This window comes from Oryza glaberrima, chromosome 7 (genome assembly GCF_000147395.1).
Source record: "Oryza glaberrima chromosome 7, OglaRS2, whole genome shotgun sequence".
Lineage (NCBI taxonomy): Eukaryota > Viridiplantae > Streptophyta > Magnoliopsida > Poales > Poaceae > Oryza > Oryza glaberrima.
In genome coordinates this window covers 5,798,681-5,825,829 of record NC_068332.1, presented here as the reverse complement: position 1 = coordinate 5,825,829, position 27,149 = coordinate 5,798,681, and the positions used below count along the sequence as shown (strand labels likewise).

General features: G+C 44.8%; 4 protein-coding genes across 4 annotated transcripts; 2 read left to right on the top strand and 2 right to left on the bottom strand.

Moving 5' to 3' along the window:
* Positions 1-618: 618 nt before the first annotated feature.
* LOC127780869 (40S ribosomal protein S2-3) lies at positions 619-2,519 on the bottom strand. The gene is made up of 2 exons (XM_052307843.1): positions 1,786-2,519; positions 619-977 (listed from the first exon to the last, which is right to left on the bottom strand). The coding sequence occupies exons 1-2, from the start codon at positions 2,455-2,457 to the stop codon at positions 819-821; spliced, it is 831 nt and encodes a 276-aa protein (XP_052163803.1). The 5' UTR covers positions 2,458-2,519; the 3' UTR covers positions 619-818.
* Positions 2,520-8,977: 6,458 nt separating this feature from the next.
* On the top strand, positions 8,978-12,576 carry LOC127779823 (leucine-rich repeat receptor-like tyrosine-protein kinase PXC3). Its single transcript, XM_052306731.1, has 2 exons — positions 8,978-11,640; positions 11,740-12,576. Exons 1-2 carry the CDS (start codon positions 9,264-9,266, stop codon positions 12,063-12,065), a joined length of 2,703 nt encoding a protein of 900 aa, XP_052162691.1. The 5' UTR covers positions 8,978-9,263; the 3' UTR covers positions 12,066-12,576.
* A 2,419-nt stretch (positions 12,577-14,995) lies between these two features.
* On the bottom strand, positions 14,996-16,475 carry LOC127780821 (protein DUF642 L-GALACTONO-1,4-LACTONE-RESPONSIVE GENE 2-like). Its single transcript, XM_052307795.1, has 2 exons — positions 15,939-16,475; positions 14,996-15,858 (listed from the first exon to the last, which is right to left on the bottom strand). The coding sequence occupies exons 1-2, from the start codon at positions 16,441-16,443 to the stop codon at positions 15,296-15,298; spliced, it is 1,068 nt and encodes a 355-aa protein (XP_052163755.1). The 5' UTR covers positions 16,444-16,475; the 3' UTR covers positions 14,996-15,295.
* Positions 16,476-17,892: 1,417 nt separating this feature from the next.
* On the top strand, positions 17,893-22,618 carry LOC127780835 (uncharacterized). The gene is made up of 3 exons (XM_052307807.1): positions 17,893-18,661; positions 22,024-22,093; positions 22,199-22,618. Exons 1-2 carry the CDS (start codon positions 17,966-17,968, stop codon positions 22,090-22,092), a joined length of 765 nt encoding a protein of 254 aa, XP_052163767.1. The 5' UTR covers positions 17,893-17,965; the 3' UTR covers position 22,093; positions 22,199-22,618.
* Positions 22,619-27,149: the final 4,531 nt, after the last annotated feature.

Below are 27,149 nucleotides of genomic sequence, written 5' to 3'. Positions count from 1 at the left end.
TGCAGTTTCAATGTGTTAGTACAATATAAAAGATGGAATGATATTGTGCTATATTATTAATGCAGTATCAGTAACAAAACCATGGCAGAGAAAGTTAATGGTTCCCTGAAAGAGGGAGATAATTGTATAGCAAAGATGATGTGTTCATCCCATTGGCATTAGCCAGCAGGTTTTCAATTTCGATCTCGGCCATTTCAATACATTTTTGGATTTTTTTAAAAAAATTAACTAAATTTGATTAAATTTTTTATCAAAATCATAAAAAATTGAGAAAACCCCAAAAAAAAACGGCTGAGATAATCATTTGCCCGGGAGGGGGGGGCGAAATTTCATCTTACTGCAGCGAGGGACCTTATTGTCATACTGTTTGATATATAAACCAACACCAAGTTTTGGGAAAGCAAAAAATAACATTGTGTTCTTGTTAGTCAGCACATTTACCACATATTATAATACAAGTTACAACGATGCAGATTAATACTTTATAAATATTCCCGTATAGGCTGCTCAACATTTTCAGATTGTAATGATATACAACCAGAATAATAATTTGTTCTAACGGCCTTCAATGAGGATTGGTAACACAATTCAGCATAACAGAGAGTAAAACTCGCAAAATGCACCAATGCTGTACGCGTTCATATGGATATGAGAATTGTAAACACGGTGAAGAGAAACCTAAACATTCCAGAGCACATAAATTAAGGTTCGCTAATTCAAAATTTGGATTTTTAAGACATAAGTTGAGGTTGAGGATAAGACAGCAGTTCTTGCTGCCAAAATGCAAAATTCTTTCTCAGCTCTTTGCTGCAAAATTTCTAAGCTTCTATCTTCTCAGCTGGTGCCTCGATCACGAGCCCCTTTGGCCTAGCCAAGAGGTCCGTGTACTCCTGGAATGGCGTCTTGATAAACCTGGTCTCTCTCCAGAAGTCAGGAGTCAGGAACCCATAGGTCTTCATGAGACAATCGAAGGTGGCCTGTCAAGAACAAAAAGTTCAGGTTATATCAATTGAGGCACTATTCTTGACATGTAAACCAAAACATTTGAAATGTAATGGTGTACATGAAATTAGAATGCTATCTAAGAGTCTCATGGGTTCACCAATTGAAATGCTTGAAATGTAAATGGAAACATATCATGTTTGATTGCTGCAAGTATGATAGCTATTTTCAGCAAGCTACAGCATGTACACATGAATAGAAACAGCGACAACATTTAAAGCCGCAGAACAATTCATGACTACTAACAATCATCCAAATGATCCTCAGCAAACAAAGCAGATTACTGTTTGCACACTATGCAATGATAAACCATATTTCTCTACTGATACAGAACAATACAGAACATCCGAAAGGGAAGCGATGCTATGACAAAACCCTAGATTCCTAAAATCCTAGTCAACAGAACTTAACAAAGGATGTATACTAGTACTTAAACAGGACAATGTAGTCAATATTATTACAATCGAAATGCATAGCAACACTAAGCACAACAGCACGGATGTCAAACAACAATACTAAGCACAACTGAATTGTGTGATAAGGTCGGACATGTCAAAATACTACTACGATAATACAGGCATAACAAAATGGTGGAAATGAGACTATCTAGCTACACATGCCCTCAATCACAATCAGTCAAGTCATTCTACACAGATGTCCTCCATCACAATCAGTCAAGCCATTTCTGTTACATTCAAATCTAGCACTATCAGCAAACATTTTTCATTTACAGAGAAAGAATTCTAAGACAAGCGAGCATTTCTAGGGAGGAATTCAAGATACCTTGACGAAGTTGCCGAGGGTCTTGGTGGAGCCGCGCGACGAGGTGAAGACGTCCTCGATGCCGGCGAACTGGAGCACCTTCTTGGGCACGCGCGCCGCCACGATCCCGGACCCCCTGGGCGCCGGCACCATGCGCACGGTGACGGAGCCGCACTTGCCGGTGACCTTGCACGGCACGGTGTGCGGCTTCCCGATCTTGTTCCCCCAGTACCCCCTCCTCACGGGCACGACGGAGAGCTTGGCGAGGATGATGGCGCCGCGGATCGCCGTTGCGACCTCCTTGGCGCACTTGACGCCGAGCCCGACGTGGCCGTCGCCGTCGCCGACGACGACGAACGCCTTGAACCGCGTGCGCTGCCCGGCGCGCGTCTGCTTCTGCACCGGCGTGATCTTCATCACCTCGTCCTTGAGGCCCGGCACGAGCTGCTCCACGATCTGGTGCTCCTTGACGGGGAGGGAGTGGAGGTAGATCTCCTCGATCTTGTGGATCTTGTTCTCCTTCACGAGGCGCCCCAGCTTGGTCACGGGCACCCACTTCTCCTCCTCCTGGCGGGGGCCGCGCCGCCCGCCGCGCCCGCCCCTGCCGCGGTCGCCGCGCCCGCCGCGGCCGAACCCGCGCCCGAACCCGCCGCGCTCGCCGCCCCTCTCGCCGCCGCCGCCGCGCTCGGCCATGCTTGCTTGTGCTCGGATCGCCGGGGCGTGGAGATGCGGCGGCGTGAAGGGTGGGAGAGCGGAGGGGAGGAGGGAGGATGGCGGCGGCGGCGGGTTTTTATATAAGGTGGCCGTGGAGACGACGGGGTTAGGGTTTTCGCTGAGAAGTTGGGCCGAGCCGTGGGCCTAATTGGGCCGTAGTTTTTGGGCTCATAGGTAGATGGTTATGGGCCTAAGGAGCCTAAAGTGTGGTGTGTTGGGCTTGTGGTGGGTAAGACTTGGGCTGTGATGTCTAGTGTTCTGCAAGTGGAAAAGGTTCACTTGAGGTCACTCATCCTGTCATCGAGTTTCAAAACCGTCCCTGGACCGGAATGCTTGCATACCTAATCTTGTAAAACCGAGTCACATTAGATCCCAAGGTAGTACTGAGAACAGTTTTAGCTAACGTGCGGTTAAGTCAGCGTGGGATCTACATGTCAGTGGCCCAATCTTCTTATTATACCTCCCCCCCCCCCCTCCTCTCTTCCCATCTCTATGGAAGCTTCTACGTGCGGTGTTGGTGGCGTGCGGCGTGCAGTTTGGGTGGCGCTGCAACTCTCCCTACCGACCCCCTATGTCTAGGACCTCGGCATCCCGTACACATTCGCCAGCCTTGGTCGTCAGCACCCCTTCATTATCGCCGCCATTGTTCTCATCGTCGGATTCTCCACTGACCTCGTTCGAATCTTCGGCGACTCCATCACCCTGTGCTCTACCCGCCTCGATGCCATCATTGTCTACCTCATCAGCTTCTGGCTCCTTGACATCGGCAACAATGCTACATAAGGACCCTGCATGGCCTTCCTCGCCAACCTCATCACCATCTTCATCTGCCTTTGACCCCTCCACGTTGGTCATCACCGACGTGCCCGTGCGATCTGCATGGAAGAGCAAGAGCAAAAGCAGTAGTGGTCGATGCCGCCTAGGTTCATCGGTGGCAGGAAGGAAGCCCAATAGTCGGCGGAGGGTAGGGCTGTCAAAAAAGCTCGAGGCTCGCGAGCTGCTCGAGCTTGGCTCGTCCTAGGCTCGAGCTCCAGATGAGCCGAGCCTGAGCCTTTCCCTAAGCTCGCGAGCTTTGTCGAGCCGAGCTCGAGCTTCCAACGAGCATAGTAATATATAATTTTTGTTGTTATTTATAAATTAGGAGATCAAATAAGTTATTTGTATGCCTTATATTGACATTATATATTTATTTTATTTTTTTCCTCTTCTACTAATTTGATGAACTAGAAATTAATTATTTTTTAAAGATTATCTTTGAAATATATATTGTTTTACTTAAAAATCAAGCTTGGTAGTTAAGCTCGAGCTTGGTCGAGCTCGAGCCGAGCCTGTTAGAAAGCTCGAACATTTTATAGGCTCAGCTCGAGTTTGTATCGAGCTCAAGCCTAGGCAGACGAACTCGCTCGAGCTCGGCTCGTTGACAGCCCTAGCGGAGGGGCGCTCGCGCCTCCAAGGTGTCCGTCAGGAACGAGAAACCAACGAAGCAATACGCTGTGGTGTTTAACACCGACAATGACATCGGCATCAAGCAAGTTCCTAGCTTCATCTTCGAGTGCGATGACCAGAACTCCGGACCGTTCAACCAGACCGACATGCTCTTAGGACTCGGGCGCGAGAAGTTGTCGTTGCGCCTTTCATGTTCGACTATTGCCCATCACCGGCCGCATGGAGGCCAGGAGAGAGATGGGAAGAGAAGGGAGATAGATGTGGAAGAAGATTGGGCCACTGGTATGTGGGTCTCACGCTGACTCAGCCGCCACATCAGCCAAAACTGCTCTCAATACTGTCTTGGGACCCACTGTGATCCGGTTTTGCAAGACTATGCATTTTGGGTCAGGGACGAATTTGAAACTAGAGGACAAGATGAGGGATCTCAAGTAAACTTTTTCCTTCTGCAAGTTGTCCATGCAGCGCAACTGGGAATGATGCTACTCGGCTGCATTGGGGCCCACATCACAAGCCCTATGCAAGATGAACTTCAAATGGAATGAAGCTAATGGTTATCTTTCACCGCTCTTCTAAAGGCTTTTTGAACACATGAATTTTATTTTATAGGAACCAAATCATCTCCATAGGAATAAGAAAAGAATATGCATTAAATACAAACTAAATATAATAAGATAATGTAAGTATATTATTCGTTGCCATAATAGACTGGTGTTAAGTTGTAGGAAACAGAAGATGAGAGTTAAAAGAGAAGCGTGTGCTACGTATATATAATCCGCCACAACATGGGTTTTAACAAGATGCTAATAGTGTTAGTATATATTTATTGCTAACTATAATACGGGATCTGTAAAAGTGGTTGTACATATATATTTATATATTTATTGCTAACTATTATACGGATAAACTGCAAAAGTGGTTGTGCATGATGTGTTAATTGTTATAGTTAGCACTTGCTGTAAAGGAGCCCAAGAGGCAAAACGTATCATCCAAAGTCCGTTGTATTCATACAAAAGGATTGTCTCACTTTGACCATATGTTGGTGGGATCCTTTAGAACACATGAGAATTTCACATTGGTCAGTTAACTTTCCTCAAAATTCTCGTGATATTCCTTTATACCACTAAAAAAACATCTCCTTTGTTTAGGCAGACTAAAAATAATTCCTAAGAAGCCCGCATGTAAAAGGAATTGGGAGTTGTTCAATAAATATCCATGTGTGAAAATGAATTTTCGCAGACGGACCTCTTAGGAGGCCCGTATGCATTTTTTTTCACCCATCTTAATTTTCCCTTCTCTCTCTGTCTCCATATTAACATTTTTCTCTCAGTTTATTCTCCTCCCCTTTCCTCCCACTCTCACACCTCCCCCTCACTTTCACACCCAACGGGAGAGGCCATCCAGTGAGCAACGACGACGATTGGCCGGCGGACGACGACAATGATGAGGAGAGGCGTGGTAGGCGGACGACGACGGGGGTGGCCATCGGCCTCGAGCTAATATGGCGAAGGCAGCAAGGAGGGGCGTGAACCCACCATCGTCGGCCTCCCCCTCCCTCACAAATCCGGCAATAGCTGCAAGGGGAGGCGCGGATCCACTGTCGCTGGCTTGCCCCTCCCTCACGGATCCGACGACGGCGGCAGGGGGAGGGGCAGATCGATGGTCGCCGACCTTCCCCTCCCTCATGCATCTGGCAGTGGGGGTACGAGGAGGCGTGGATCCGCCGTCACCGAATTCTTTCCCCCTCATGAATCTGGCAAGGGCTGCAGGGGCAGGTGGCTGCCGTCGCTAGACTCCCCCTCCCTCACGGGTCCGGCGGCGGCATGGGGAGGTGCGGTTGTGCCGTCGCCAGACTCTCCCTCCCTCACAGATCCAGCAGCGATGGCAGCGGGAGGCGCGGATCCACCGTCGCAGGCCTCCCCCTTCTCACGAATCCGACGATGAAAATGATGGTGGCAGGCTGCCTGGTGGCGAATCCGAAGACCCTGGTCTCGGGAGTGGCATGTCCGCCGCCAGTAACGTTGGGTGTGGTGGGGTCTCGACAACGACTGTGGCTAGGGTGGATTTGAGCTAGGGTTTCAGCTTTTAGATTTTCTTTTTTTTTTTGATCCTTTTTATAGGCGGACGACATAACTCACTACTTGCGAAAATCATTTTTCGTGTTGCTTGCATGGCAAAATGTTATTTTGTACATATACGGGGTAAGTGGTTGCGTTGTCCGCCTGCAAAAATCTATTATAGCTATATGTAAAAAAAATGCTTTCTGTATAGTATAGAAGTGTACCAAACGAGACGTAATATGTAAGGTGATAGGTTGCATGAACACCTCATATTTTAAACGAATGGACTATCGAGCTGTCGACCCAATAGTTTACATAACACTCACTCCAATTCTTTTAAGCTTGTGGAGACAATGTTTTGATATAGACAAGTGGTCAACATAAGGGTATATATACCTTGACAAAATACCATAAAAACAATCCAATGCAAAAGGAAGCCTTTTGTTCTTTGGCCTAACTTCTCATAATATTTTGTATTAACTTTTAGAATTGCTTGGTCTCCACAGGACAAAAATTCCCTGTTTCAAGGGGTGACAAACTTGGGCAGCTCCAGCTAGCTACCACTCCATGGAACTAAAAACAATTAATGGGAGCAAACTAAAAGCAATTAAAGGGAGCAGGGCATGTAATTAATAACCTATCTGTATTCAATGCACCTTAACAAACCTAGCATCAAGTAGTATTCAAGTGCTTCCCTGCCTCTAAGGTTGTGCAACAGAAGGGACACAGTACAAAGTATGTGCAACATTAACACACTACATGGAACAATCTACAAGACTACAGTGGCATGTAGATAATCAGTCATTAGCTAATTAAAGAAGTAGGTTTTCCATATTTCTCATGCCATGTATATTATCTTAAACATGTGTTAAAAAGAGTTAGAGACATTTGTTAAAATTTCTCTTGAAAAAGAGTTAGAGACATGCAAAAGACAATACGTTTGGGTTGTGTTGAAAAGGCATATATATACTAAAAGAAATAAAGAAAGAAGAGGCGACGTGAAAAAAATTAGTCCCTAATCAATGTTAAAAAAATGTAGGGATTTTTGTAAGTTGGCCTTCCAGAATTTTTTTTTTCAAAATGTAGCCTCAAATTATGAACAGATTACGACCAAATGATGCATGCCAGAGCACATACACCATCAATGACTTGTGAATTGAGTACTAGAGTCTTCATATGCATTGACATCACTATTATCTAAAAAAAAATGCATTGACATCACTAATAATTTCCATGCACAAAAGGAACCTTTTTATTGTTAGGCCTAACCTCTAGAAAGGGAGAATAATTTCTTCTCCTTATATTGAGAGCTAGCATGCAAAAGATGCCATCATGTTTTCAGCCAACCAGTTTGCTCAATTGGTCTTGCCAAAAAATAATTGTAATCATGATGGTTAGTGGCTGTCATTAGAAGCACAAGGGATAATTAGTCACCCAGGGAATCGATTCAGCTGCAAAGCTGATGAAATGGTCCAGAAAGGTTGATAAAAAAAAAGAGGAATCAAATTATGGCTTATGAGGACGTAGTTACTACCAATCACTTAATCACAGAGAGCAATGGAAAGAGAATAGGTTAATTAAGAGAGTAACCAGCATGATTACATCAGCATCATGCTAACCAGGGGAAGCCTTTCATCAGTGCCGAGGACAAAGGCACCCTTAATGTCAGTAGACTTAAGACAATCCGTACGCCTTAATCGGAGTAATTAATTGTCTGGCTGTTACTGTTTTGGATCAAATCAAGGTAGGGAAAGGAACAGAGCACAAAGATTCACCGGCTCAACAGCCGAGAAATTCACTATGTCCATCCACAAAATGCTATGTGCACCGGACTACCGCAGATATTTGAGTTTTTGACCATTCAGACTCAGCATAATCTATCCTACTGATGTTGAAAAAAAGATTCAAGCTTAAGTGTTTCCTCAATAAAAAGCCAGCCTACGGCTAAATTTATTATATTATATTATATATTATCTAATATTAGGTTGGTCTTTTTTTTACGGAGTAGTATTTCAAACTCATAGGTTTTTTTCGCTACTTGAAATATGGTGCAGCTGTAGCTAGCAAGAACAGTTTCTAAAGCACGAAAATAGCAGCGGACTGCAGCTGCACTATTGTAGCTAACAAGTTTCATAGTGATAAAATGAGGTTATTTTTTTCTTTTCCATGAATAATATTAATACCATAAGGTAAATTAATAAATTGTTCTTTCAAAAAAATACTCTCTTAAATAATATTATTATAACATTGAGACTTGATGTGACCTTTCAAGGAGGCATTTATTTAAGGATATTTCGACACGAGAATTTTATACAAGATTTTCTTAGAATGTAGTCACTTCTTTTAAATTTCATGTAGAATCCCCTTTTCAATGGAGACATAAGGAATGAAAAGTGATAGCCTCCTAACTTGAATCAATTTGTTATGATGGTCATTGATGTGATTTATTGACTAAGCCAACAAAGCTTAGCATGTTTGTCGCTATCACTTTAGTATGTGTAAAGGGAATCTCATTCCGCAACAGATAAGTTGAATAAAAATCCCTCCACGACTTAGATTCCAAATTCCACAACAAGCATATAACTTTCACGAGACAAACGTGAAATATCCGTATCATGAATTACCCTCTTTTAAAAAGTACTAGTCTCTTCTCAGTAGATTGATCGGACTAACCACCCCATTTTACACCATTTTCACTCAGCCGTATTATACCTAGTACGTAAATCAGAATATACATAAAAAAGCTCTAAACCACCGTTAACCTATCGTCACCGTCCGCATGAACAAACCATAAAACCCAACCTCAAACCACGCCCCATGAACCAATATATAGACACAATCCTACCCGTAACACACTGTTGGGGCTTCAATAGTTTCAGTGTACAATCCCATGTGTTGACATAGCCTCAATCCCACAAAACAGTGCCCCTCCCCCCTGTTTGAGGACCCACAGTGGAATTCAACCCCCCCTCCCTCTTTTCCTCCCTCCAACCACCTTTCCCTCCCATCCCCTCCCCTACTTTCTCTCTCTAAAAACTCCCATGAAAGAGAGAAAGAGAGAGTGTGTGTGTGTGTGTGAGCTGAGTGAGTGACAGTGTGAGGCTGTGTGTGAGCTAGCTAGGAGGCAGCTGCTGTGCTGCAGCCACAGCTCCCGTCTCCTCCTCACGAGAGAAGGGGAGACGCGAGGAGCTCGGCGGCGGCGGCGGCGGATTGGTCGGTCGCCGGAGCGAGCACGTCGACGGCGGCTGCAGCGCCAAGAAAGCCAAGAAACCACCGGTGATGCCGCCGCCTGCCGCGTTCTTGTTCTTGGCCTGCGTTCTTGGCGCCTCCGTGGCCGTGGCCGCCGCCGTGGCGGCGGATGGGGACGGGGACGCAATGCGGGAGCTGCGGCGCGCGCTGGCGCCGCCGGACTGGGGCGCGGCTGGGGAGGACGGCAAGGGAAGCTACTACTGCGCGTGGCGGGGCGTCACGTGCGCGGGCGGCGGCGGCGGCGCGGTGGTGGCGATCGACCTGCCGCGGCGCGGGCTGAGGGGGGACTTCTCGGCGGTGGCGGGGCTCCGGGCGCTGGCGCGGCTGGACCTGTCGTTCAACGCGCTCCGGGGCGGCGTCCCCGGCGAGGCGCTGGGCGGGCTCCCCGGCCTCGAGTTCCTCGACCTGTCGATGAACCACCTCTCCGGCGGCGTCCCGCCCTCCCTCGCCGGCGCCGTCGGGCTCAGGTTCCTCAACCTCTCCAACAACGCGCTCTCCGGCGGCATCCCCGACGAGCTCAGGTCGCTCAGGGCTCTCACGGAGCTCCAGATTTCCGGCAACAACCTCACCGGCGCCATCCCGCCCTGGCTCGCCGCGCTCCCCGCCCTCCGCATCCTCTCCGCCTACGAGAACTCCCTCTCCGGCCCGATCCCCTCCGGCCTCGGCCTCTCCTCCAAGCTCCAGGTGCTCAACCTCCACTCCAATGCCCTCGAGGGCGCCATCCCGAGCAGCCTCTTCGACCTCGGCAACCTCCAGGTGCTCATCCTCACTGTGAACCGCCTCAATGGCACCATCCCGGACACCATCGGCCGCTGCTCCGCCCTCTCCAACGTGCGCATCGGCAACAACCGCCTCGCCGGCGCCATCCCGGCGTCCATCGGCGACGCCACCAGCCTCACCTACTTCGAGGCCGACAGCAACGAGCTCACCGGCGGGATCCCCGCGCAGCTCGCGCGATGCGCCAACCTCACGCTGCTCAACCTGGCCTACAACCGCCTCGCCGGCGAGGTCCCCGACGTGCTCGGCGAGCTCAGGAGCCTCCAGGAACTCATCGTCTCCAGCAACGGCCTCTCCGGGGAGTTCCCGAGGTCGATCCTGAGGTGCCGGAACCTCAGCAAGCTCGACCTGAGCTACAACGCGTTCCGCGGCGGCTTGCCGGAGAGCGTCTGCAACGGGTCGAGGTTGCAATTCCTTTTGCTCGATCACAACGAGTTCTCCGGTGGCATCCCGGTCGGCATCGGCGGCTGTGGCCGGCTTCTTGAGCTGCAACTTGGAAACAACAATCTTACTGGTGAGATACCGGCTGAAATTGGCAGGGTCAAGAGCTTGCAGATTGCCCTGAATCTTAGCTTCAACCACCTTGTCGGGCCGCTGCCCCGTGAGCTTGGGCGGCTTGATAAGCTCGTCGCGCTGGACTTGTCGAGCAATGAGATATCCGGGGAGATACCAGGTGATATGAGAGGGATGCTGAGCTTGATTGAGGTCAATTTGTCGAACAACCGGCTAAGTGGCGCCATCCCCGTGTTTGCTCCATTCCAGAAGAGCGCGGCGTCCAGCTTTTCCGGCAACACCAAGCTGTGTGGCAACCCGCTGGTTGTAGACTGCGGGCCAATTTATGGATCCAGCTATGGAATGGACCACAGGAAGATATCTTACAGGGTGGCATTGGCAGTTGTGGGGTCCTGCGTGCTCATCTTCTCTGTGGTGTCGTTGGTGGTGGCGTTGTTCATGTGGCGTGAGAGGCAGGAGAAGGAGGCTGAAGCAAAGATGGCTGAGGCGGGGGAGGTTGTAGTGGCAGCGCCGCAGGTCATGGCCTCAAACATGTTCATCGACAGCTTGCAGCAGGCTATCGACTTCCAGAGTTGTGTCAAGGCAACATTCAAGGATGCCAATGTTGTGAGCAATGGGACATTCAGCATAACCTACAAGGCCGTCATGCCATCCGGTATGGTAGTCTGTGTCAAGAAGCTGAAGTCAGTTGATCGTGCGGTTATCCATCACCAGACAAAGATGATACGGGAGCTCGAGTGTCTTTCGCACATCAACCACCCAAACCTTGTTCGTCCCATTGGGTATGTCATCTACGAGGACGTCGCGTTGCTGCTGCACCATCACATGCCGAATGGAACCTTGCTTCAGCTGCTGCACAATGTCGACAACCCTGACGGTGACAACCAGAAGCCTGACTGGCCAAGGCTGTTGTCGATTGCCATCGATGTCGCCGAAGGGTTGGCATTCCTCCATCATGTCGCCACCATTCACCTGGACATCTCTTCGGGGAACGTCTTCCTTGACTCGCACTACAATGCGCTTCTTGGTGAAGTGGAAATCTCCAAGCTTCTGGACCCTTTGAAGGGCACTGCTAGCATCAGTGCAGTTGCCGGTTCGTTCGGTTACATACCTCCAGGTCTGAAATCTGAATTTTGCTCCACAACTGACCACTAAACAAGTTCCTTTTTGTTCACAAACATAACAATATGTTGCTGTTGCAATTCCTCCATTTCAGAGTATGCCTACACAATGCAAGTGACTGTGCCGGGCAACGTGTACAGCTTCGGGGTGGTGCTGCTGGAGATCCTAACGTCAAAGCTGCCAGTGGATGAGGAGTTCGGGGAGGGTATGGACCTTGTCAAGTGGGTGCACTCTGCCCCCGCGAGGGGTGAGACACCGGAGCAGATCATGGATCCGAAGCTGAGCACCGTGTCGTTCGCGTGGCGCAAGCAGATGCTTGCTGTGCTCAAGGTCGCGATGCTGTGCACCGAGCGCGCCCCAGCGAAGCGGCCCAAGATGAAGAAGGTGGTGGAAATGCTGCAAGAGGCCAAGAACAGCTGAGGACCCAGGGCAGGGACAGCATATCCTCTAGCTGCGAAGATTGCTCATGAAACGAGAAGCGTAAACAACAACCCCGTGCGGTAATTTTTTGGCGATCGGTTGACCGATCGATCCTGGTATATAAATCCAACGATGCCGTCTTCTTCGGTGTACATAACCTTCATTAGGGGGGGGGGGGGGGGGGTATCCCAAGTCCCAGCCAAACAGTATGTATCATAGATTTGAGCACAGTGGCTGCTGTACTGCTAGCAGCATGCAGAGTGGAGAATATTTGGTACATTACAAATCTGGTCGGAAACCTTGAAAAATTCAGGCATCCTGTTGCTCCCATTACATGCTGAGCTTTTGGTTGAGGTGGTTGTGCTTGTGCTTGTGCACCTATGACCTATTCTCTTTTCTCTCTATCATTCCACAGATAGTGTAGAGTGGTCTCCTCTTCTGTAAAGTTTTTTCTTCACTATCAATGCCTGAGGGGATCCCTGGCCCATTTTGCTGTGGACCTGTTGATGAGTGATCTGGTCTCATCTCTATGTGTTTGTATGTACGGCTTCTGAATCCAATGGTCCCTTTCGTGACAGCTTGGGCTTGAACCTTTTGGACGAAACAATGACGGACAAGTTGCTGCCTGATTGGAGAAAATCTGACGACAATGCACTTGTGAAATTCAGCCATGTTTCGCAGACATTCTGGCATGATAGTTGGTGACTTGGTGAGATAGCTTACAAAGGCAATGATCGGACGCTATCGCTCAGGAGTTGGTCCGGGAGGCTGATGAGCCACGAAATTAGGTCAACTAGTATGTTATCCCGCGTAACTACGTGGCTAGCACTCATTTAAAACTATTTTATATATGGTTTTCTTTTAAAATAAATACTCATCTCATTGTCCTAAGTTTTTTAGTAAAAGTGACGCCAGTCACCACCTCTTATTCCTTTGCCGTCCATTTACTTGATTTATCGGCATGTCATGGCTATCGTTCAAACCTTTCAAAAATCAAACCTTATTTATTAGTTTTTAGAGTTCATTGTCTCACCGATTCCGTTTTTATATTTTTAGAAGTTCTATCAAACGCCGTCACAGTACTCCTTTGCAACATGCCCGCTACCCCTCCTTTTTATTGTCATTGAAATTTTAAAATTCAAACCTGATCATCGTTAGGTTTCTTTTGTTTGTTTTTAAAGTCCTGTCAACCGACACCGCTCAACCCTTTTACGGCTTGCCCGCCATCTCTCCTTTTTATAGTCATTACAATTTTAAAAATCAGCCATAATCGTTATTGGTGTTCTGCTTTATAGTTTAAGATGTCATTGGACTCCTTTTATGGTTTTAATGGATGATAATTTAGGTAATTTTAATGATAATTTAAGTTTATTTGAAACTCATATTGAAATCCAATTTTAGAATTTATTTTTTTAATTTGAATCTCAATTAATCTCGTGTTGGGTTTTATATGGATTCTATTCTCAATATTCTTTATTTTATATTCCAAATTTTAGTTGTTTCTAAATTATATTACTGTCTTTTTTTTCTTTAATTAATATGAAAAATTTTAGCCTCAAAATGAACATGGTGTCTTTTTTTAAAGCCATCTAATAATATACTAGACAGATATATGTTTCTTAATGCATAGATTGATAACTGTAATATTAGTACTAACAATTACTAGCAACTAGTAATAAACTCTAGTTTTATTTTTAACCAAGTGAAGTCCTAATTGCCTAATTGGTACTCCACTCTACTCCTCCTAAATTGCCTAGTGTACGATGAGGGGCCATGAAAGCAACGACAGATTCTGCGTGTCAAAATCGCGTCGGTCAATGATTCGTGCTGAGTTCCTATCTTTGATCAATCCTTCTCCCATTGGGTGCGACAAAAGCGATTGCGACTTTCCGCGGCAACGATGATTGAGGGCGTCTCCTCGATTTGAAATGTGGGGATTTCATCTGGATTTGGTTGGAAATGAATGTCTAGTAGGCATGCAGCATGATGATTTGGCCACAATCGTTTTTAAACTTTTAGAATTTAAATTAGGGATTTTTCGTTGGTCTTTAGTCTTTTCATTCATCATTACCTTTCGACCTTAAGAGTACAAACATAAAAGGTCTTATTATAAAATTATTTTCCATAGCTTCGGTTAGATTTTTTTAGATAATGGAATATAATATCCCGGCCTTTGCTAAAAAGAGCTACAACCAATTATTACAAAGTATCACTCCAGAAAAGAGTGTAGTTCAAAACAAATAGAACACACCAAACAAAAAAAAGAAGATATAAGCCGGAGTCAATAACTTCAAATTCAGACTATAAACCATAGCACAGATAATTGTATCTAAGATTGCTTAAATCCTTCCAAAATTCGTGCTCCTTTGGAACAGAGGAGCTTTGCAGGAACTGAACTGATAAGAACTATATATTTTTTGAACAAATTATGATAAAACTATGTATAAGTCATTATATCATACAACAACAAATTCATTGTTGTGTTTATCGCAGCTACATATTTAAGGTATCGAATTAGAAAATACATGTTTGATGCTAGTTTTACCATAATATTACAAGATTTATAACTCCAGCGGGACAACAATGCTAAGGAAACTCAACTCTAAAATCTATATTTTTTATAACTTCATTGCTAAATTTGTAGTTTCAAGATACTCCATAAATATACAGTATGGTGATAAATTTGATAAAATTTATAGTTTTGTGCCTCCTTAAACCGTTTGCAGTTGGCAGTTGCCAGTTGGCACTCATATGGTACTGAAAGATTGGATTTTTCTCATGAACCCTTTGTTTGTTAAACCTTCTACTATGGGCCAATTTTTTTCTTTAATTTCCTTCACAAGTTCAGATCCATGTGGCCCCAACAAAAAAAAGGCCCAAAACTAGCCCAGTATAATCTATGGAGTACGTGAAATAGATTTACCAGCAAACGTATATATTTTTTGAACGAATTACAGAACTATTTCATACTGAAATATGAAAACAGCTTCCAAATTTCATGAAACGTGAAAACAGCTTTCAAATGTCACGCAAGATCGCTAATCACGTACCAGTAGCCACATCCTGCTACGTTGCACATTTGCACTCATTTTAATTCATGACAACATCAATAAAAAACCGCAAATTTTACCTAAAAAATAATAAAAACAAAAAAAAACCACAGATTAACATTAGCCAACACAAGGCATGCAAGATTACGACGAGCTGAGCTGAGCTGACGACAGCTTAAGCTAAGCTTTCGTCATCAATGGCTGCACCTTCACCTGGTCCAGCACCGGCCCGCACGGCGACACGCCGTCGCCGGCGCTGGTGTGGTAGTAGGAGCTGTAGAACGTCACCCTGGCGCGCCGCCCGCTCGCCACGAACCTCAGGCTGGCCTGCCTGGCGCCGCCGCCGCCGCGCGACGCGTAGGGCACGGCCGCCGCCGCCGCCTTCGCCGTCGCGTTGCCGCCGCCGCCGCCGGCGACGACGACGGCGTGCACCAGCATGGCGCCCTCGCAGCCGTCCCTGGCGTCGCCCACGGCGAAGGAGAGGTTGTACGCGCGGCCCGGTGCGGTGCGGATCACCTGCGCGACCGCGCCCTCCCGCCCGGCGACGAGCTCCACGGCGCGCTGCCCCTGCGGCACCGCGAAGTGCGGCGCGTCGACGAGGCGGACGGGGCGGAGCGACTCGACGATCCACCCCGGCAGCGGCGACGTCGCGTCCTTCCGCTTCGGCGGCAGCAGCACGCCGGCGGTGGAGTTCGGGATCGCCGCCGGCCCGGCCTCGAAGTCGCCGTTCCGGATCAGGTTGTCTGCAGCCAGCAATGGCGTCGTCAAATCCAAGAAGAGGAAGGTCACCTTCCATGGATGCCATGGCGTTGGGTTAGTTTACCTTTGGATGGCATTGGCGCCGGGAGCTCCTTGAAGGCGACGGCGGCGAGGAGCGGGCCGCAGTTGAGGCTGTCGTCGCCGTCGTGGTCGTCGGCCGCGGCGGGGTTACTGAACTCGACCTGGGCGTTCCTCTCGGCGGCGCGGAACCCCCACGCCCAGGCGTCGGCGGCGCCGGCGCCGTAGAGCGTGCGCACGGGGACGTCGCCGGGAGCGGAGAACGACGGCGACACGGCGACGCGCAGCGCCTCCTCGCGCTCGCCGTCGCGCGCGCAGGCGCGCGTGGCCGCGAACGTGAGCGCGTACGCCGCGCCGGGGCGCACCGCCACCGCCTGCGCCGCCGACGCGCGCGCGCCCAGGCGGAGCGCGTGGGCGCCCGGCGCGGCGGCGAAGTACATCCCGCCGGGCTGCGGCCCGCCGGAGACGTACTCGACGCGGCCGCGCAGCGCCCACCCCGGCAGCGAGTCCCTCCCGACGATCACCGTGGCGTTCATCTTCCGGGGGCTCATCGCGAAGTTGCCGTTCACCAGCACGCCTGAAAATGCCATTGTCCTTACATTCTCAAACATCACAGCCATGAGATTTACAGCCGCATCGTTTGGCTTATTCCGCGTATTTATAAACGAAAAATAATTTGTAAATAAAACTTTTATATATATATATATATATATATATTTAACAATTTACAACCAAAGGCTGAAAAATAAACTATGATAAAAAGTCATCAAAATCAATTCCAAATTTAAATTAAAAATTTAAATTTTTACTTGTAAGTATAAGTATAAGCGAAAAGTTGAGACCGTTAATTATTTATTGCAAGAAGAGAGTCGACAACACACCATTACCATCGGCGGTTTGAGCTTGAGATCGAGGAGGCGGAGGGGCGGCAACGGCGGTGGCCGCGGAGGGGGAGAGAGGCAGGAGAAGAAGCAGGAACACTCTAGCCATGAGCTCCATTATTTTTGAGGTTTAAGGTTTAGAGTTTATAATGAAAAATGCAGTTCGATAATTTGATTAGAGTGATGCTGATGCTGCCATGTATATATACAGGATGGCAGAGGAGACAACAGTGAGGAACAGAGGACACGTGTACTTGGACCGGCTAAAGCTGCTTTAGAGCAAGTAACTTGCTGTAATTAATTACTCATCCACTCAAAATTACTGACCACTAACAAAAAGAAAGCAGTGCACGGTAACTCGAGAGATATATATGGTTTAGATACGTACTGAAGGCCACTTTGGAGCCAGTAGCTTGCTCCAACAAACCAGCTTAAATACCTTGCTAAAGCAGGATAATTATAATTAACAGTACATTTCCTCTAAAAAATTAACAGTACATTAATCTCTCGCCGTATCCATCGCCGGAGCGCAGAACGACGATGAGGCATGTCGCCGGCGGCGAGCCAGAATTTTTGCCTGATGGGCCGTCAACGTCTGCCCGGCCCGGCCCATCTAAGGTTTCGTCTCCAATTTTGCTATATATTTGTCGACAAATTTTCCTCCAAAAATTTGACAGATGTAATTACAGTACAATCGTAGTGTAATTACACTGTAAGTTACATGTAATTACATTGTGACTATAATATAACTTGTATGTAACTTTTAAAAATCTCTTCGTAACATGTTATTTCGGTAAAATTAATAGAGATCGTGGGAACAAATCCTTTCACATATGTGTGTGCTATGATTTTTTTTCTTCCTCACCAGAACAAATCTTGTAATAGATCTAACAATTCAAAATTACGGAAACTTACATACAAGTTACACTGTAGTTACATGCAAGTTACAGTGTAATTATATACAAGTTACAGTATAATTATACTACGATTATACTATAATTATATTTATCAAATTTTTAGCAGAAAATTTGTCGACATATGTATAGCCGGTGGTCCCTTCGTCTCCCCCCACTCTAAGTCACCCACGTGGCGCCCTCCCATTGGACGACAGGAGCATCAACCCTCCTCGTCTCTCCCTTCCTGATCTCACCACTTTGTGACTCGTCACCGTCTCGCAACCGCAACTCCGGCGATGGCGTCGTACGGATCGGCGGCGTACGGCGACGGCGACGGGGAGAAGCCCTCGGCGCAACTCGGCCAGCCCCTCCTCCCGCCGCCCAATCAGCCCTACTACGCCTTCCCCGCGGCGGCATACGCGCCTCCGCCGCCGCCGCCGCCGCCGCCGACGCTGGTGTTCGTCCCGGTCACCTCCCCGGTCCTCGTCCGCCTCCGCCGCCTCCGTCCGCGCCGCGTCCCCTGCCTCCGCGCGTTCTCCGCCCGCACGCTCCCGCTCCTCCTCTTCCTCGCGCTCCTCGCCGGCCTCGCCTTCCTCCTCTACCCGTCCGCGCCCGTCGCCCGCGTCGAGGGGCTCCGCCTCGACCGCTTCCGCGTCAACCCGCCCCCGCTCCCGGCCGTCGATCTCCACCTCGCGCTCCGCCTCCGCGTCCGCAACCCCGGCCTCCTCCTCCCGCTCCGGTACCGCGCCGTGTCCGCCGCCGTCTCCTACCGCGGCCACCTCCTCGGCTCCGCCGCCGCGCGCCCCGGATCCGGCGAGCTCGGTGCCAGAGGGACGACGTACGCCGACGCCGAGGTGTGGGTGGACGCCGGGAGGGTCGTGGATGACGTCATCGACCTCATCGGGGACCTCGCCGCGGGGTCCCTGCCGCTGGAGATCGTGACCGAGGTGGTCGGCGCTGTCAGGGTCTTCCGTTTCGACATCCCTGTGAAGGTAATTTTCATTTTCTTGTCATAAATTTTACGAATTACATTGATTTGCCAACGATCGATTGATATCATGGTGATGGATATTGTTTGGAGAAGTTTGGGGCTTTTGAATATAGTTTGGGAGAGTGTTAGGCTAAATCGTATTATTAGGTTTATCACGGCAGAGTTAAATTGTTCTTCTCTTATTAAACAAATTGCAGTTCATATGAGGGGCTGGGGCTGCTGAATGGTAGTTGATATAGTTAAGTAACTATAGGGCATTTGTCAAACTGATTCTTCTTGAACCTGTAATTCCACATTGGTTTAGAAAGTTTATAAAAATTATTAAAATTTGCTACCATTAATATGATAACTTGTCTCCTTAATCTACATGCTCCCGATGTTCTTAGGGTTAATTAAGGAATAGTTCCATTATTTGTTAGGATATGCTATAGCACTTGTATGGACAGAATTCTTGTGCTTGGTGTATCAGTGATAGGATAGGATTTTGCTTGCAGCTACTATGTTACAGAGGCTCTCTGTTTTCATTCGAGTTTTTTTTTGGGTCAACATTTCCATTTTGAAGTTGGTGAAGTTAAAGGGCCATGGTTTTCCTCCTTTTCTTTCATGGTGGCAATGCAAAGCATCTTAGTAGAAAAGACAAGGATATATAAGAGGTGGTCATTTGTCAAACAGCGCATTGTAAAATATCTGTCTTATATTAGTGGTACAATAACCGAGCTAACAAATTTCATAGGCTGTCTCTAAGATAATGATATATAAGTTGCATATGCTGATGACATGCCCATCTGCATTATATGAGTAGCATTTGTTGGAACCAAGAAGTTTAGATTTAGATGAAAAGGCCTAGAAAATTATGGCTTTCTACTTGAATCTGGCCTTGAACCATGTTGTCCCAAATTGCAAATTAATGACATTTAGGAAAAAAGTGAATTTCGTTTTCTTTCAATCATGGATACATTTTCTTAAGCACAAAAGATAAATTGAACAGAAAAAACTACTAAGCATGCAAAATATTACTGCTATTATGTTATGGTGCACTGCTGGGGCAAGAGCTCTCCATGAACTCATGACCCGGTCACTTCCCACTTAGGAACCTAGCTCCTCTGGGAGTTGTTGCGCATCGCTTCGGCGAGACTTTTTCTTCCTTTTTTTTTCTCTTCCCTCCAGAGTGTTCCTTGTGAATCACCCTATTGTACATACTCTTTCTTATTCTTAATGAAATGAAACGCATGGCTCTTGCGTTTTCGAGAAAAAAAATGTAAGAAATAATAATATCATAAAGCTAACTATAGAAGAATTAGACAGAGTGACAAAATTGTGAGGACAATGGCCAAATGTTTGAGTCTCTGGATGACTTGTTGCCACAAGGTTGAGTGAGAATTTTTTATAGTTTCAGAGCCTCAGTTAGTGGCCCCTGGAGGGGTAATAGCAAGGGGGCAGGAGGAGTTGTAGAATGGACGATACAGAGTGGAGGTTAACTGAAGCACATGAGACCAAATTGTTATCAGACTAACCCTACAATGGAAGAGTGGGAGTGGTATAATAAGCAATGGAGGAGTGGGAGTGACATAATAGATGAGGGCAGTGCTGAAGAGATACTTAAGGGGAACGGGTTTGAAGCATTGAAGGAACATAATTAGAAATTTCTTCTCAGGATTTTATGCATAACTTAGCATAGGCAGATACTGACCCTAGTTTCAATCTGCTTGGAAAATGCAATACTGCAAATTAGTTCCACATTTCACAATAGGTTTTTCCCCTCCAGGTGCAGAACATAAGCATTTACTAAGTTGTCGGTTATTGTTCAACCTGGGGCATTTAACTTTTTGCCACTTTTAAGATGTGGCAATTAAGGATTTGCCACTCACAGTTTATGACATGTGGGCCCTCATGTCCTATGACATGTTGGTCCAGCGGCAAATCCTTAATCGCCACTTGTAAGAGTGGCAAATAGTTAAATATCTCGCTAACCCCTGGTTGAATACTTAAGCCAGAAATGATGTTAGTTTTATTTTTTTTAGAAAATAAACGACAGAGAGCTGCATATTTTGAATTAAGTGGATAAAATGTTTGGTATAGACAGCATAGACTGAACTCGACCAAAGGGCCAAGAACTTGTCAGAATGTTAGCACTGAAACAAAAGTAACTTAAGTTTTAAAAATGTGCTTCATAAAAGAATGCTTTCACTATACTTTATTTATCTTGTTTTCTGATTGATCTACTTAAATATTTTGTTAAACAATGTGAGAATTACCCACTTGTACACATTTTCAATTCCTAAAATAGATTTTTGGGCCAAGTTTTATTGTTGTCACATAGGTACTATCGATACCTCCATCTTCCAAGAAACCATACTATTAATACCTCCATTTTCCAAGAAACCAATCAATTTAGTTCTTTCTTATTGTAAGTGTAATTTTCAATGCATAGTCAAGTCTTGATAAGTTTAGGGAATCTAATTTTGCATGAACAAATATGTATCCCTTCATGTTCAACATCACATGAAGTGGTTAATCTGCTAAAAGTATTGTTGAAGCAGCTATACTCAAAATTAGGATTAGATGTTGATCTCAAAACAAGAATAAAGAATACACTAGTTTGTTAATTAAGGTAAACTTAAGAACTTTGTCTAATGTAGATGAACAGCTTTTCCTATTTTTTCTGAAATTGTTAACTAAGGCAGTGCCACACAGTGAGAGTGAGTGCTGTGGCAGGCTGATGCTAGCCTACCATGCCAACATGCACTAGATGAGGTGGGCAAACATGAATCATATGGGATGGATGGCTCTAGGATGCCAAAGGGCCAAGGAGCGACCGGATCCTCTGGCTGATGCCGTGTGCCATCTAATTTGTGCTTGTTAGGTTTGGTGAACAGTATTGTGTTCGAAACGAAGGGAGATGGAGCTGTGATCTGTCAGTTGGATATACAATTAGTGCATCATACCCCTTCACAATTTGTTCCTTCGTGTATCAGTTGATGATAGATCATACAGTACTAGTAGGTGCTGAGATGTCTTCGCTTTTGAATCTTCATGGTTGGATGGGTCGGGATTTTGTTTTTGTTTTGCAAGAGTGTAGATATAACAAGTCAAATAATGGGCAATAACCTCTTAGCATTGCCCATATTTCAATTCTCAATTGGTTAGATAAGTCAGAATACCAACCTAAATGCTGAATCCTCTACACTCTACAGCACTACAGCAGGACTGAGCTAGCTCTTTTCTTAATGGAAAAATATGTCATCCCATCATTTTCTCAAAGAGTGTTTTACCATGAACTTCTTAGTAGTGGTGGTGTACAACTGTAGCATTATACATTTGCATATATTTTGTGTTAAACCGCTAACATTTTTACTAATCCAGGGGCTCATAACATGCTCGGTGAATGTCAGCCCAGATACTCAGAAAATCATAAGTCAGGATTGCTATTGAGGTAATGCCTTGATCTTCTCTCTTATAGTTTGTACTGCATTAGTTTTTAATGCAGGTTATGAGTAACATATCAGGATTGTCTTATACTGTTGTATCTTTTGTCCAGTGACAATGCATTTGGGCCTCTGATGTAAGATGGGCGTGCAATTCATACCTATGGTTTGCAGCTATTATCAAGTTGCACGGCCTGCTCTATGTAACTGCTTGAGTATGTGTATGTAAATAGTTTGTAGCATGTTATTCTATAGACATGAATAATAATTATACGATCCCATCGAATTTGACCACTCTCTGTTTTAACCTATTCCACCACTAAAGAATTTTTATAGCATTTTATAAAATGCTATATCTGTATTGGTAAATACTACCTTACCGAATATGTAACATAGCCAATATAGCAGCCAGTCATGGTGTACGATTTGACCTAAACATGTATGGTGTGATTGTAACTCAGTAATTTAAGATTTGCAAAATTTGAACTCAGTAATTTAAGACATTCATAATTTGAATATAAGTTTGACAACCATGGATGTTTGCTCCAAAATGCTTAAGGTTTCAACATCTGGTCCAGTCTGTCTAACAGTCTGTATACATATTCTTTTTCTGCACTCAATAAAAGTTTGGAAGTCCTGTAGCTGCCACTTTTTTTTTTTTTTGGTATTGTGTGCTGTGCTAAGCACGTCAGTATCAAATGGAGAAGGCAAGAAGGGTTGGGGTGATGAACCTTTCCTTGCAGCTGGAGGTTTAGACCCACCATACTAATAATTTCGACTCATGAGTATTCATCACATTCTGATTGTGCAATAGTCCTGTCCTTCTGGTCAAATGGAAGAAGCAGAACAATATGGGCACAGGTACGTGCATCTGACTGGACCTTATCTTGTTCTGTACCCATTGTTGTGTCGATCACGCAAATGTTTGTGATCATGCACAACAAAAACCTGAATATACACAGTCTGCTTTTTCCCCCCATCTGCTCGTATTTCAGGAAAGAGAAAAAAAAAAACATCAGTGTGATGGTCCATGCACGTGGTTCCTGCACTACACCTCACCGGATCACCCAGTGACACTGTGACAGCCAGGCATCACCTACTCTTGCATGTGAATTGTTTCTCTCACCCTGCTGACTGTCCCAAATGGGTCACTTGTATAGTATACTCACTTCTTCCTTTGAAAAACTAACCTCTGTAGATGAATTTGGACAAGCATTTATCTAGATTCATCGCTAGAAGTTATTTTTTTTTTACGGAGGGTGTACAGAGTAACATTCACATGTGCAAGCACACACATGGGTGACCTTTTCTGTATGTGAAAGACCCTTTGTTTGTTTACACTGTATCCACATCAAGACAAAGACTATGCTTTTGTAGCCAAGTTTTGCAACCAATCTACCGGTGGATTTTTTATTAAAAAAACCTTTTTAACTATTTAATTTTTAATTTTAAAAATAAACCCTCTCAAAACTTATTTCTGAATCTGAAACTTTTTGACCACGCCAACCAAATTGTTGTGACAAGACAATACTATCATCCACCGGTGCAAATCTGCTACCAGCAATACTGTCAACACTCAACATAGATTATCTAAACCATTGATTCATATTCTCTTCTGTCAGTAGAAACAATATTATTAACCCACGAATTCTAATGGTAATTATGATGATGGCATAAATAGGTTTGTTTCGTTAGATAAGAAAATGTGGAAGGTCCAAATCATTTCTACTATGAGTATCAGCAAATTAATAGTTGTCACGTGTTTGAGTTAGTGAAGTTACGGTTGCCTCTCAAACAATCCAATTCCGGCAGCGTAATCAAACAATTTGCCAGTACTTGCCCGTTGATATCAAGCACTGTAGCATAGACCCAAACTATTTCAAATCCGTCAAATTTATAATGCAATATATCCAAATAACCCAAATCAAAACTTTGGCTATCTGCCTTTGAGGATAGAGAGGATCCCGGTCCCAGTGGTAGAGGTACTGTTGTCATTTTCTAATTGAACTGATATGCCATACCACGTGTAACGCACAGTGCCAGAACCAAAACATTATGGACATAGAAAATGGGATAGTTGCAGCCAGATCTCCAACAAAATATATAAAAAGGGAAGCTAAAAGACAATTATATCAACAGGTCTGATGTCTGTGCTAGTTGCATATTTGATCATTTGGGTAGCTAGATAGATTTCTTTTTTGGTATGTTATCAAGCAAATAATAATTCCAATGAAAAAGCAAATGACATGAAACAAAGAAAAAAAATCTAATTAAATATTTTGTTGGTTGCTAGGAATTGCATTTTCACTGCCCATCCCTGAGGACACTTAGCCATCGAACAGTAAATACTGGAATAAGACCCATAAGGACACCCATGCTAACTTCTGGAAAGAAAACATTACTATTAGCTAGCATCGTTTGCTTGTCTGAACACTCCTTTCCCACGCACGAAAAAATGGTCCATTAGCATATCTAACGGCAGACTCCGTGGAACCAATTTGCTGAGTCCGGTGACGTCTACACCAAGATCTACGGCTCAGCACCAAACCTCCGATTTGTGACGTTTCCGTGGTGACAGCTGTAGGAGCCTTCCAGTCTGTCAAGCGGTGAGCATGTCAATGGAGACCCAAGGATTCAGTCGTCGCGGCTTTGCCGCAGAACTCTATCGATCTGATTCTTGATTCTCTACTGTTGTTTAGTCTCATCTGGAAGTTAGCTTCCTTAGATTGGTTAGCTTCTACCTTGTTAGAGATGGCTTCTTGCTTTAAGTTGTATCCTTCTTACGATGTATTGGGGTGTATCCCCTGCTTTCTGTCTTGGTTAATAAAGTTGTTTAAGTTATCTAAAAAAAACATATAATTAATTAAATTAGTTATAAAATTCTTAGATAATGGATTAATATAATTTTGTAAAGGAGCTTTCCTATAGATTTCTTTTAAAAAAGAACATATCGTCGTTTAACCGTTTGGAAATATACTTGTGAAAAATGAGAGAGTAGTAGTTGGAAAAAACTAGTTCCAGAAAAAGAGAGAGTAAATGTTAATTAGCACCTTATATATTGGATTTGGTACCACACTAGCGCTTTTTAAACCCTATCTGCCACAACTTTTATTTGTACAAAGGTTCATCAGAGATCCACTTTATATGAACTCTTGAGGTAGCTTTCAAAGAAGTTCTAAGACGGCAACACCGAAGAATTCAGTCTGATTTTCTGGCATATGGTACTGTTGCCATCCTGAGGACAAAGGTTGTGCTACATGCAGCATACGTACGTTGTGTATCTGGATAGCTGTAGCAGCTAGCACAGCATTGCATCGTATTTGTGATGTATTTCTGAAATATGCTGGATATTAGAGAAATATCTCTCATATCCAAATTTATTAAAAGAGAAGCGAGACTCGTTAGCACACATACCTTATGGTGCTAACCTTTCTTATATATTTCTAAAATAGATATACAGATGCAGAATCTTTTGTTGGTTTCCTTGTCGCACCCTAGCTTTGCTCTGCCCTCACGATCTGATCTGATCTGCCGATACATTTGTCCTCAGGCTGGTTGTAGTACTACTTACTCTCTCCATTTTAAAATATAGTAATGTAATATTAATTAGACACATTCCAATATTATAAATTTAGATAGATCATATCTATCCCAAACTTTAGATTCGTAATATTATAATATGTCTAATTTAATATTATATTAGTATATTTTAAATTATAATGAATGTAGTAGGAAATTATCATCTCTGGTGACAGCCGCGGTAAGTATATACCATACCCACTCATAGCGCATGTGGCTCGTAGTCGTGTCACCATTGTTTCTGCTATATCTATTGTCCTCGTTTTGAACAGGAACATACGGCTGCTTCTTTATATACATACTACTTTCGTCTCGTAAAAAAGCCAAACTAGCACTATAAATTTAGATATATGTATATTTAAATTCACAGTATTATGATATGTCACATCCGATACTAGATACTAGATTAGTTTTTTATACGAAGGAAGTATGCAGCTATAATAATCTAGGAAGATCTTGAAGATCCAAGTTTATTGGGAGAATATTGTTAGTATCACATTCGGCCAAAGAGCAATGAGAAGATGGGCGATATAATTTTAGAGAAGGCGTGAAGGTAAGTAAAGGAAGAAGAGGGACGACAGGTAGTGGCGCAAGAGACAAATGATCCTCTAAGGTTGATGTCATGCGACTTTTTTTATGGCAAAAAAACTCGGATTTACATGAAATAAAGAAGTTGTGACTTCAAAATCAGAGGATCCTAATTTGACGCAAGAGACGAGGATGAGATCAGAGAAAGATGAAGGCTAATGAAGGACAAACCACATACCACCATCATTATAATCAGGAAAATATACGATTTACCCTTGGAACTATTACGGTCGATCGAATTACACCCTTATAAACTCGAAAGCCAGATATTATATACCCTTAACTATTAAAATCGGACAAATAATTTACTAGAGCTGCTGTACGAATACGAACTACGCTATCTGCCGTCCGACTGCGTTATGGTACGTATATCATCTTCGTAATTTTCACAAAATCGCCCAACTACCTGCATGATGATTTCATACACACCAAAACATGAATTCACCGCTTCAACTAAAAGCAATCAATGCAAGTTGGATTGATACGATAGAGATGAAAAATATGTGTGAATCTGATTAGTGCAGTCAGCTCTCTCCGATTTCATGTCGTTTTTGCTTCAATTCCTTGTCAGCAAACGGCCGAATTAAGTAGTACTAGTACTGTACTGATGGTATACGCCATTTGTCGTTAACAAAGTACTCCCTCGATTTCAAACTATAATATTATGATAAATTTGTAGTGTTGGTATATGTTCAATCCAATACTAATTATTATATTTTGATATTATATTATATTACACCAAATTAACTTCAGCTATTTACGTTTTTCCTTCTTTGATAAATGAATATGCAGCTGCACATCTTTGTTGCCACGGTCTCCTTAATTATTCACGCAAATTTTACGATATTTTCAGATGAATTAGTTAGTTAAATTCCGTTAGGCATAAAAACAATTCTC

Bases quoted from the DNA above. Each gene is read 5' to 3' on its own strand.
- LOC127780869 (XM_052307843.1), bottom strand. From the start codon at position 2,457: ATGGCCGAGCGCGGCGGCGGCGGCGAGAGGGGCGGCGAGCGCGGCGGG. The intron at 978-1,785 runs GTATCTTGAATT...TGTTCTTGACAG, and splicing joins CCCTCGGCAACTTCGTCAAG to GCCACCTTCGATTGTCTCAT.
- LOC127779823 (XM_052306731.1), top strand. From the start codon at position 9,264: ATGCCGCCGCCTGCCGCGTTCTTGTTCTTGGCCTGCGTTCTTGGCGCC. The intron at 11,641-11,739 runs GTCTGAAATCTG...CCTCCATTTCAG, and splicing joins GTTCGGTTACATACCTCCAG to AGTATGCCTACACAATGCAA.
- LOC127780821 (XM_052307795.1), bottom strand. From the start codon at position 16,443: ATGAGCCCCCGGAAGATGAACGCCACGGTGATCGTCGGGAGGGACTCG. The intron at 15,859-15,938 runs GTAAACTAACCC...TGCTGGCTGCAG, and splicing joins GGCGCCAATGCCATCCAAAG to ACAACCTGATCCGGAACGGC.
- LOC127780835 (XM_052307807.1), top strand. From the start codon at position 17,966: ATGGCGTCGTACGGATCGGCGGCGTACGGCGACGGCGACGGGGAGAAG. The intron at 18,662-22,023 runs GTAATTTTCATT...TTACTAATCCAG, and splicing joins GTTTCGACATCCCTGTGAAG to GGGCTCATAACATGCTCGGT.